General features: G+C 45.3%; 1 protein-coding gene across 1 annotated transcript in view; it reads left to right on the forward strand.

Annotated features, from left to right (window-relative positions):
* LOC100136364 (cystic fibrosis transmembrane conductance regulator I) overlaps positions 1–12,261 on the forward strand; it is a 51,182-nt gene that overhangs the window by 21,885 nt on the left and 17,036 nt on the right. The window contains 5 exon segments of the mRNA NM_001123533.1: positions 1,540–1,634; positions 6,981–7,067; positions 7,450–8,002; positions 8,353–8,613; positions 8,884–9,012. Coding sequence (NP_001117005.1) covers positions 1,540–1,634; positions 6,981–7,067; positions 7,450–8,002; positions 8,353–8,613; positions 8,884–9,012 — 1,125 coding nt within the window.

A 12,261-nucleotide genomic window follows, 5' to 3' on the forward strand; every position in this document is an offset into this window, starting at 1 on the left:
TTTATGGTGAGAGAATAGTTAGCTTGTAGCGCTAGCCACGCTTTTTTTTTTTGTCAGTGTGAGACACACAAGGTGCCTTTTCTCCACTTGCTGTGTTTTACGACCTGTTAAACAACCTCTTAACTCAATTCCCAACGCCTTCCGTTTGGATAGCAGAAGTAGCGTTTCAAAAGGTAGGAGGTTTTATGTATGACTAAATTCATTCTTTCACATGTTGGTTTTACATGTTTCAGACATTTGTGTTTGAAATCATCTAGCTATTAAAGGGTGACTGCACTTCCTGATTTGGCCTCGTTTTAGATTTGGTTCATTAAGAAACGCTAGTGACCGTGACTGAATTCAAACGTGAGATGGTTTCGGGGTGTGGTTTGATGTGAGTGTCTTGGGTGTGTGTTCGCAGGTGGGAATAGTTAGACAAATTATTTTGCCAATTAGCTTCAGCCGGCTGGTGTGCAACAGTGGCAAAGTCGGTTTGACTATCTCCGGGGCAAGTTAGGGGCCATCAATAAATTATTACACAATATAAATGAGACAATATTTTGTTCTTTTTAAATGTTTTCAATATTTGTATATGAATTTCTACAATTTATATTTTGTTTGAGGTTTTTAAGTCATTGAAATTTTTACATATTGTCCCATGTACATTGTGTTATTAACCAATCATCCCTAACTAGTCCCATAGTCAATCCAAATTTACCACAGGGATTATGATCAGGTTGCTTGCAGCTGCACTCCAAATTGATGATTACTTGTGCGCTGCCAGCTGTGGGCATGCGGGCAGATTTGAAACAAACCCAACCTTCATTTACGTTGTGATGCAGTCACGACCACAAGTCTAAAAAAATATTTTAAAAAAATATAAAAAATCCTATTTAACCTTTGTAGTCAATTTTGACAATAGAGTACATGTTTCTGACTCATATCGATGCCACATTGGCTTTTTTCTAAATGAGAAGTCGTTTTTTTTTATGGGCATTTGTGAAGTTTTTCATACTCCTTCGATGTTTCAGTGTATCTTGTTTGGTATGTTTGATGTGGTGGAATTAAACTTCTCAAATGCCACCTTTCTGTCTTTAAGCTACTGTACTTAAAGCTGTAACTGCAGCTTTAAGTACATGTGATTTGATTGCTTTGCAGCTGTATAGCAATATGAAAAAGGAATTGGATTTCCAGAACTCAGTTGTTTAACTGTCACACAGTACTTTACATCATCTTTTAACCAGACCCCAGGTTATTTTATTTCACATTTAAACACTTGACTGAAAAACTAAGGGACGTTGAACTGAGTCAGTACCCAGTTTGTTAACAACCTTCTTTCAGGAGTAATAGACATAAACAAACTGTTTGTTTATATTTTTGTAGCTGCCATTTCAGTCTGTTATGTCTACCAACACTGAACTTTTCTCTTTGTTTTCCCCAATACATTTCCGAGTGCTTTGACATTCATACTCCCCTACCTTTCATGTTTCTGTTTTTGTGTGTGGGTGTGCATGTCTATGTCTCGAACATTTATCTAACCCTCCCCTGCTCTCCCCTCAGGATCTGGCCCTGCTGCCGGAGAAAGACAAGACGCCCCTTATGGAGGGAGGGGTGACCCTAAGTGGAGGTCAAAGGGCAAGGATAGGCCTGGCCAGGTACGTACCGGTACACACACACACACACACACACACATGTCTCTCAGCGTGTGTGACCTGTGGCAACACTCATTCAACACCGAAGATATATAACCTACTGTACTTGGCAGAACACTGTGGTTGATTTTATTAAAGTCATTACTCGTGTTATGGCTTTGAAATGCTACAGCACGGAAATGTCAGTGGAATATGACATGACACTCTTGAAGGAAGAATGCATCTTGTGTTGTTTTGCCCATGAGACTGCTGTTATGTGTATGCATGGATCGTGTGTATTCCGATACTTACAGTACTTTCTAAAATGGAAATGTCAATGGAATGTGACATGACTACAGGAGAACCGAGCACACCCCAATTCTCATCGACAGGGCTGTAGTGGAGCAGGTTGAGAGCTTCTAGATCCTTGACCATGACCATGGACTACAGGAAAAGAAGGGCAAAGCACGCCCCCATTCTCATCGACGGGGCTGTAGTGGAGCAGGTGTCCATATCACCAAACTATCATGGTCCAAACACACCAAGACAGTCGTGAAGAGGGCACGACAAAGCCTATTCCCCCTCAGGAGACTGAAAAGATTCGGCATGGGTCCTCAGATCCTCAAAAAGTTCTACACAATCGAGAGCATCCTGACTGGTTGCATCACTGCCTGGTATGGCAACTGCTCGGCCTCCGACCGCAAGGCACTACAGAGGGTAGTTCATAACTGGGGCCAAGCTTCCTGCCATCCAGGACCTCTATACCAGGCGGTGTCAGAGGAAGGCCCTAAAAATAGTCAAAGACTCCAGCCAGCCTAGTCATAGACTGTTCTCTCTGCTATCACACGGCAAGCGGTACCGGAGCACCAAGTCTAGGTCCAAAAGGCTTCTTAACAGCTTCTACCCCCAAGCCATAAGACTCCTGAACAGCTAAACAAATGGCTACCCAGACCATTTGCATTGACCCCCCCTACAGTACATATTACCTCAACCAGTGCCCCCGCATATTGATTGACTCTGTACCGGTACCCCCTGTATATAGCCTCACAACTGTTATTTTACTGCTGCTATTTAATTATTTGTAAAAAAAATTGACTTAACACTTATTTTTCTTAAAACTGCATTGTTGGTTAAGGGCTTGTAAGTAAGCATTGACTGTAAGGTCTACACTTGTTGTATTCGTGTGACGATCGTCGTAAGGAGTAGACCAAGGTGCAGCGTGTTGAGTGCTCATGATAAATATTTATTATATTACTCAGAACACTAATACAAAACAATAAACAAAGAAACACGAACGTCACGTTCTGCAGGCTTCACTGAGCAATACAAAACAAGATCCCGCAACACCAGGTGTTAAAAAAAAACAACTTAAGTATGATCTCCAATTAGAGACAACGAGGACCAGCTGCCTCTAATTGGAGACCATCCCAAACAAAACCAACATAGAAATAGAAAACTAGAACATGAACATAGAAATAAAAAACATAGAAAAACACCCCTGTCACGCGGATCCTCCAACAGAGGCGGCGGCTCTGGTTCGGGACGTAACCCCCGCTCCGCCAGCTGATCCCTCTGCTTCTGTGCCACCGGACTGTGGATCATCGCCGGAGGTTCCGGGCTGCAGGCCGCCACTGGAGGTTCCGGGCTGCAGGCCGCCACTGGAGGTTCCGGGCTGCAGGCCGTCTCAGGAGGTTCCGGGCTGCAGGCCGTCTCAGGAGGTTCCGGGCTGCAGGCCGTCTCAGGAGGTTCCGGGCTGCAGGCCGTCTCAGGAGGTTCCGGGCTGCAGACCGTCACTACAGGCTCCATGCCATGGATCATCACTGCAGGCTCCGCGCCTTGTATCACCACTGGAGGCTTTGTGCCATGGATCATCACTGGAGGCTCCGGGCCATGGATTATCACTGGAGGCTTCGTGCCATGGATCATCTCTACAGGCTTCGTGCCATGGATTATCCCTACAGGCTCCGGGCCATGGATTATCCCTACAGGCTCCAGGCCATGGATCATCCCTACAGGCTCTGGGCCATGGATCATCACTGGAGGCTTCGTACGTGGAGCCGGAACAGGTCTCACCGGACTAGGGAACGTCGTTGGAGGCTCCGGACTGGGGAACGTCGCTGAGAGCTCTGGACTAGGGAACGTCGCTGGAGGCCGGGTGCGCAGAGCAGGCACAGGGTATACTGGGCCGTGGAGGCACACTGGAGGTCTGGAGCTTATGGCTGGCACAACCCGTCCTGGCTGGATGCTTACTTTAGTCTGGCAAGGGCGGGTTGCTGGCACAGGACGAACTGGGCTGTGCAGGCGCACTGGCGACACAGTGAGTAGAACTGGCACAGGATATACTGGGCCGTGAAGGCGCACTGGGGGTCTGGAACTTATGGCTGGCACAACCTGTCCTGGCTGGATGCTTGCTTTAGCCCGGCAAGTGCGGTGTGCGGGCACAGGACGAACTGGGCTATGCAGGCGCACTGGCGACACAGTGCGTAGCGCAGGCGCAGGATATCCTGGACCGAGAAGGCAAACTGGAGACCAGGAGCGCTGAGCCGGCACCACCCTTCCTGGCTGAATGCTCAACCTAGCACGGCGAATGCGGGGCGCGGGCACAGATCGCACCGGGCTGTGAATGCGCACTGGCGACACAGTGCGCATCACCGCATAACACGGTGCTTGCTTCTTCACTCGCTCCCCATGGTAAGCACGGGGAGTTGGCTCAGGTCTCCACCCTGACTCTGTCAAACTCCCCATGTGCCCCCCCTCCAAAAAATGCGGGGTGCCTCTCGTGCTTCCGTCGTTGCCGTGCTCGATCCTCGTAACGTTGCCGTTCTGCTCTCGCTGCCTCCACCTGTTCCCATGGGAGGCGATCCCATCCAGCCTGGATCTCCTCCCACGTACAGTATCCCTTTCCATTCACAATATCCTCCCAGGTCCACTCCTGATCACGCTGCTTGGTCCTTTGGTGGTGGGATCTTCTGTGACAATCGTCGTAAGGAGTAGACCAAGGTGCAGCGTGTTGAGTGCTCATGATACATATTTATTATATTACTCAGAACACTAATACAAAACAATAAACAAAGAAACACAAACATCACGTTCTGCAGGCTTCACTGAGCAATACAAAAACAAGATCCCACAACACCAGGTGGGAAAAAAATACCTACTTAAGTATGATCTCCAATTAGAGACAACGAGGACCAGCTGCCTCTAATTGGAGACCATCCCAAACAAAACCAACATAGAAATACAAAACTAGAACATGAACATAGAAATAAAAAACATAGAAAAACACTCCCTGTCCCGCCCTGACCTACTCTACCATAGAAAATAACATCTTACTATGGTCAGGACGTGACAATTCGGCCCATGTGACAATGCTTTTTTCTATTTTTATTTTGATACTATTGAAGGGAGAATGCATCTTGTGTTGTTTTGCCCACGAGACTGCTGTTATGGAACAGTGTATGCATGGATAGTGCATCCTAATGATCATATTGCCCTATGAAAAAGATGACTCCTACCGAATCAATATTTTTTTTTCATTTGGCTGTTAGTTCAGCTCCTGTAACTGTGGTGTTCTATGATCTAATTTGTTTTATTTTTGTTGCTTCAGCAGCCTCAACCTAACTTTATTACTACACATTGCATCTTAATGTAAAGTACCAGTCAAAAGTTTGGACACACCTATCGTACTCATTCAAGCGTTTTTCTTTATTTTTGCAATTTTTTATGTTGTAGAATAATAGTGAATACATCAAAACTATGAAATAACACCTATGGAATCATGTAGTAACCAAAGAAGTGTGAAACAAATCCAAATATATTTTATATTTGAGATTCTTCAAAGTAGCCACCCATTGCCTTGATGCCAGCTTTGCACACTCTTGGCATTCTCTCAACCAGTTTCATGAGGTAGTCACCTGGATGCATTTCAATTAAAAGGTGTGCCTTCTTAAAAGTTAACTTGTGGAATTTCTTTCCTTTTAAATGCGTTTGAGCCAATCAGTTGTGTTGTGACAATGTAGGGGTGGTATACAGAAGATAGCCCTATTTGGTAAAAGACCAAGTCCATATTATGGCAAGAACAGCTCAAGTAAGCAAAGAGAAATGACAGTCCATCATTACTTTAAGACATGAAGGTCAGTCATTGCGGAAATATTTCAAGAACTTTTAAAGTTTGTTCAAGCGCAGTTGCAAAAACCATCAAGCGCTATGATGAAACTGGCTCTCATGAGGACCGTCACAGGAAAGGAAGACCTAGAGTTACCTCTGCTGCAGAGGATAAGCTCATTAGAGTTACCAGCCTCAAATTGCAGCCCAAATAAATGCTTCACACAGTTCAAGTAACAGACACATTTTAACATCAACTGTTCAGAGGAGACTGCGTGAATCAGGCCTTTATGGTCGAATTGCTGCAAAGAAACCACTACTAAAGGACACCAATGATAAGAAGAGACTTGCTTGGGCCAAGAAACACGAGCAATGGACATTAGACTGGTGGAAGTTTGTCCTTTGGTCTGATGAGTCCAAATTTTAGATTTTTGGTTGCAACCGCTGTGTCTTTGTGAGACGCAGATTAGGTGAACGTATGATCTCCGCATGTGTGGTTCCCACCGTGAAGCATGGAGGAGGAGTTGTGACCAGCATGGCTACGACAGCATTCTGCAGAGATATGTCATCCCATCTAGTTTGCGCTTAGTGTTATTGTCATTTGTTTACACAACCGCCAGGCTGTGTAAGGGCTATTTGACCAAGAAGGAGAGTGATGGAGTGCTGCATCAGATGACCTGGCCTCCACAATCACCCGACCTCAACTCAATTGAGATGTTTTGGGATGAGTTGGACCGCAGAGTGAAGGAAAAGCAGCCAACAAGTGCTCAAGATTGTTGGAAAAGCATTCCAGGTGAAGCTGGTTGAGATAATGCCAAGAGTGTGCAAAGCTGTCATCAAGGCAAAGGCTGGCTACTTTGAGGAATCTCAAATATAAAATATATTTTGATTTGTTTGACACTTTTTTTAGTTACTATACGTATGTGTTATTTCATAGTTTTGAAATCTTCACTATTATTCTATAATGTAGAAAATAGTAAAAATAAAGAAAACCCTTGAATAAGTTTTCACTGGTACTGTATATTCCAACGTTCCGACATATTCATTATTTATTGGTTTTATTGTACTGGGTGCCCATTTGCTCCCACTTAACAAAAGACATAATTGTCAGTTTGGCTATATTGTCATTGTAAATGTATCACTTAAACTGAGTTGAATCCCACAGGGACTGAACTTCCTCATTTAAAAGCCTATTTAATTTATGACTTTTTTCCATTCACGTTTGCGTGTGTGTGTTTCTCTGTGTGTTTGTGTGTGCTGTTACAGAGCTGTGTATAAAGACGCCGACCTCTACCTACTGGATTCACCTTTTACCCACCTGGACATTGTGACTGAGAAAGAGATCTTTGAGAGGTCTGTCTGTGGCTCAACACTGAGCCTTTCATATTGGCCGGGGCCTGGAGGATGGGGGAGGGTTGGTATGGGCTGGGTGGAATGAGCAGGGTGAATGGTTAAGGAGAGGAGAGAAGGTTAAGGTCAAGGCTGTGTCTTTCTTGTTGTGTTTGACCTAGTGACAACTTGGATTAGTTGGTGAAATGTTATTTTGGTCGATCAAAGGGCTTTTCATGGAAATGTAACTTCCTGTCTGACATTCATGACCTTTGATCTAATTTCTGATGTTTGTGTTATCAGCATCTTCCCACCCAGAAATGAGGGCAAGCACATGATTGAACACAAATGCCTAAGGTAAAGTTTGATAAACTAAACAAAGGATACATGTATTTTCTCCTGCCAGGTGTCTGTGTAAACTTTTGTCCTCCAAAACTCGTATCGTGGTCACTAGTAAGCTGGAGCACCTGAAGAGAGCGGACAAGATCCTTCTGCTTCACAACGGAGTGTGTTACTTCTACGGCTCCTTCTCCGAGCTACAGGCCAAGAGACCAGACTTCAGCTCCCTGCTCCTGGGCCTGGAGGCCTACGACAACATCAAAGCCGAACGCCGCAGCTCCATCCTCACCGAGACCCTCCGACGCGTCTCTATCGATGAATCCACCGTCTTCCGTGGCCCCGAGCCCATCCACCAGTCCTTCCGCCAGCCCCCGCCACCGATCATCTGTACAAACAACGGCCCTCAAGCCATCACCATTGCCGGGGGCGACGGTCTCACAGCAGCGGAAAAACGTAAACAGTCAATTATCCTTAATCCGTTAGCGCCGGCCCGTAAATTCTCCTTCATCGGTATGGGGCCCCAGAAAGCCCAGGCTCCTCCACCCGGGTCCACCACTATCGAGGATGCCGTGCGAGAGCTGTCAGACAGGAAGTTCTCAGTGGTGCCCGAGGACGATCAGGTGAGGCTGCTTCTCTACTTATTTTCTTTGACTGAGGGGAGGTTTCTCGCACACCTGGACAAAGCAATGCTTTCAATGGAGAATCTCTGAAAATACTTTTTAGTCCAGGACTAGGCTTTATCTGTGTCTGGGAAACCGGCTCAAAGTATTCTTATTGTGCTGTTTATCTACTGTTTGAGAGGAGAGCTTGCATTTCAAGTAAGCATTTCATTGCACTGTGTATACTACTATGCTGTGTCCTGTGCATTTGACTAATCCATTGATTTGATTGCAGGTGCATCTACTAAATGAGGTGTGTCTACTAATAAGCATCTGCTAAATGGCATATATTATATTATTATTTATTATAGGTTGAAGAGTCGCTGCCGCGGGGGAACCAGTACCATCATGGCCTGCAGCACCTGAGCGGGCAGCGCCGCCAGTCCGTGCTGCAGTTCATCACCAACGCCCGGGGGGAGGGCAGGAGGGAGCAGCTCCAGACGTCCTTCAGGAAGAAGCTGTCCATCACGCCGCAGTGCGAGCTGGCCTCTGAGCTGGACATCTACGCACGACCCCTGTCCAAAGATAGTGTCTATGACATCAGCGAGGATGTGGACGAGCAGGACATGGAGGTAGGTTCAGTGAAGGGTGCTGGTTGGGTTCAAGGCAGGTTGGATGTTTTCCTCTGTAACTGCTGGTCTTCATGACAACATTGAGGTTAGGGTAAGGGTTAAGTTTAGGGTTATGGTCAAGGAATAGCCCAGGGTACGTCACAGGAAGTGCACCAGTGTTTGAACCACCTTTTTCAAAGCAAAGTTTGAATAGAGGCATTTGAAGACAAAACACAAAGAACAGCTAGGTTTGAGTATTTCATTTGACATGTGTCTTTTGTCTGTTCGCAGCAATGCTTTGCAGACGAGCGCGAGAACGTGTTTGAGACGACGTCGTGGAACACCTACCTGCGTTACATCTTCACCAACAGGAACCTCGTCTACGTCCTCATCTTCATCTTCCTCGTCTTCGCTGTAGAGGTAAAGAAACGGTATTAAATGATAGCATTAGATAATCCCTGTCTTGGAGATACAGTACTGTTATTGATTAGTATAGTATTAGAGGAAATCAGAATCTGAATCATCTTTTATGCATGATACAGATGTATAAACAATTTACAATGGATGATGTGCAATGGAGCGGAACTATATACTGTATATATATTTTATATTTTATATTTTATATATATATATACACTGCTCAAAAAAATTAAGGGAACACTAAATTAACACATCCTAGATCTGAATGAATGAAATAATCTTATTAAATACTTTTTTCTTTACATAGTTGAATGTGCTGACAACAAAATCACACAAAAATAATCAATGGAAATCCAATTTATCAACCCATGGAGGTCTGGATTTGGAGTCACACTCAAAATTAAAGTGGAAAACCACACTACAGGCTGATCCAACTTTGATGTAATGTCCTTAAAACAAGTCGAAATGAGGCTCAGTAGTGTGTGTGGCCTCCACGTGCCTGTATGACCTCCCTACAACGCCTGGGCATGCTCCTGATGAGGTGGCAGATGGTCTCCTGAGGGATCTCCTCCCAGACCTGGACTAAAGCATCTGCCAATTCCTGGACAGTCTGTGGTGCAACGTGGCGTTGGTGGATGGAGCGAGACATGATGTCCCAGATGTGCTCATTTGGATTCAGGTCTGGGGAACGGGCGGGCCAGTCCATAGCATCAATGCCTTCCTCTTGCAGGATCTGCTGACACACTCCAGCCACATGAGGTCTAGCATTGTCTTGCATTAGGAGGAACCCAGGGCCAACCGCACCAGCATATGGTCTCACAAGGGGTCTGAGGATCTCATCTCGGTACCTAATGGCAGTCAGGCTACCTTTGGTGAGCACATGGAGGGCTGTGCGGCCCCCCAAAGAAATGCCACCCCACACCATGACTGACCCACCGCCAAACCGGTCATGCTGGAGGATGTTGCAGGCAGCAGAACGTTCTCCACGGCGTCTCCAGACTCTGTCACGTCTGTCACGTGCTCAGTGTGAACCTGCTTTCATCTGTGAAGAGCACAGGGTGCCAGTGGCGAATTTGCCAATCTTGGTGTTCTCTGGCAAATGCCAAACGTCCTGCACGGTGTTGGGCTGTAAGCACAACCCCCACCTGTGGACGTCGGGCCCTCATACCACCCTCATGGAGTCTGTTTCTGACCATTTGAGCAGACACATGCACATGTGTGGCCTGCTGGAGGTCATTTTGCAGGGCTCTGGCAGTGCTTCTCCTGCTCCTCCGTGCACAAAGGTGGAGGTAGCGGTCCTGCTGCTGGGTTGTTGCCCTCCTACGGCCTCCTCCACGTCTCCTGATGTACTGGCCTGTCTCCTGGTAGCGCCTCCATGCTCTGGACACTACGCTGACAGACACAGCAAACCTTCTTGCCACAGCTCGCATTGATGTGCCATCCTGGATGAGCTGCACTACCTGAGCCACTTGTGTGGGTTGTAGACTCCGTCTCATGCTACCACTAGAGTGAAAGCACCGCCAGCATTCAAAAGTGACCAAAACATCAGCCAGGAAGCATAGGAACTGAGAAGTGGTCTGTGGTCCCCACCTGCAGAACCACTCCTTTATTGGGGGTGTCTTGCTAATTGCCTATAATTTCCACCTGTTGTCTATTCCATTTGCACAACAGCATGTGAAATGTATTGTCAATCAGTGTTGCTTCCTAAGTGGACAGTTTGATTTCACAGAAGTGTGATTGACTTGGAGTTACATTGTGTTGTTTAACCTCCCTGGGCAAGGTGGGACGCTTGCGTCCCACCCTAGTCAACAGCCAGTGGAATCGTGTGGCGCGAAATACAAATACCTCATAAATGCAATAACTTCAATTTCTCAAACATATTATTATTTTACACCATTTTAAAGACAAGACTCTCGTTAATCTAACCACACGGTCCGATTTCAAAAAGGCTTTACAGCGAAAGCAAAACATTAGATTATGTCAGGAGAGTACCCTGCCAAAAATAATCACACAGCCATTTTCAAAGCATGCATATATGTCACAAAAACCAAAACCACAGTTAAATGCAGCACTAACCTTTGATGATCTTCATCAGATGACACTCCTAGGACATTATGTTATACAATACATGCATGTTTTGTTCAATCAAGTTCATATTTATATCAAAAAACAGCTTTTTACATTAGCATGTGATGTTCAGAACTAGCATACCCACCGCAAACTTCCGGTGAATTTACTAAAGTACTCACGATAAACGTTTACAAAATACACAACAATTATTTTAAGAATTATAGATACAGAACTCCTTTATGCAATCGCGGTGTCAGATTTTAAAATAGCTTTTCGGCGAAAGCACATTTTACTTCGAAGCATGCCAAACGCTGTTTAAAATCAATTTTTATGCGATTTTTCACGTAAAATAGCGATAATATTCCAACCGGGCGACGTTGTATTCGTTCAAAGACTGAAAGAACAAAATGGAGAATTCACATGAACGCGCATCTCCAGTGTCACTGTCCCCAGGCAGGCCAGTAAGAAACAGAGCTGCAGTACTTAGCCCAGAGACTGCAGAGCTCTCATTCCACTTTCTGGCGCCTTCTGACAGCCAATGGAAGCCTTAGAAAATGTCACGTTACAGCAGAGATGCTGTATTTTTGATAGAGATAACCTAGAAGGACAACAAATTGTCAGACAGGGCACTTCCTGCATGGAATCTTCTCAGGTTTTGGCCTGCCATATGAGTTCTGTTATACTCACAGACACCATTCAAACAGTTTTATAAACTTTAGAGTGTTTTCTATCCAAATCTACTAATAATATGCAAATATTTGACTCTGGGCCCAAGTATTAGGCCGTTTACTCTGGGCACGCTTTTCATCCGAAATCGAAAATACTGCCCCCTATACCTTGAAAGGTTAAGCATATTGCATATTCTAGTTTCTGGGCAGGAGTAGTAACCAGATTAAATCGGGTACGTTTTTTTATCCGGCCGTGCAAATACTGCCCCCTAGCCCCAACAGGTTAAGTGTTCCCTTTATTTTTTTGAGCAGTGTATATTATGCTACGCTATTGTTGAATACTCGTTTCTGATTTGCTTGAAGGGCATTCTAGAGTGGGCATTATTTCCCTTTAAGATTGATTGGTTGACAGCCATGGTATATCAGACTGTACACCACTGGTATGACAAAACGTTTATTTTTACTGCTCTAATTATGTTGGTAACCAGTTTATAATAGCAATAACGCACCT

The sequence above is a fragment of the Salmo salar genome, chromosome ssa16 (assembly GCF_905237065.1).
Source record: "Salmo salar chromosome ssa16, Ssal_v3.1, whole genome shotgun sequence".
NCBI lineage: Eukaryota > Metazoa > Chordata > Actinopteri > Salmoniformes > Salmonidae > Salmo > Salmo salar.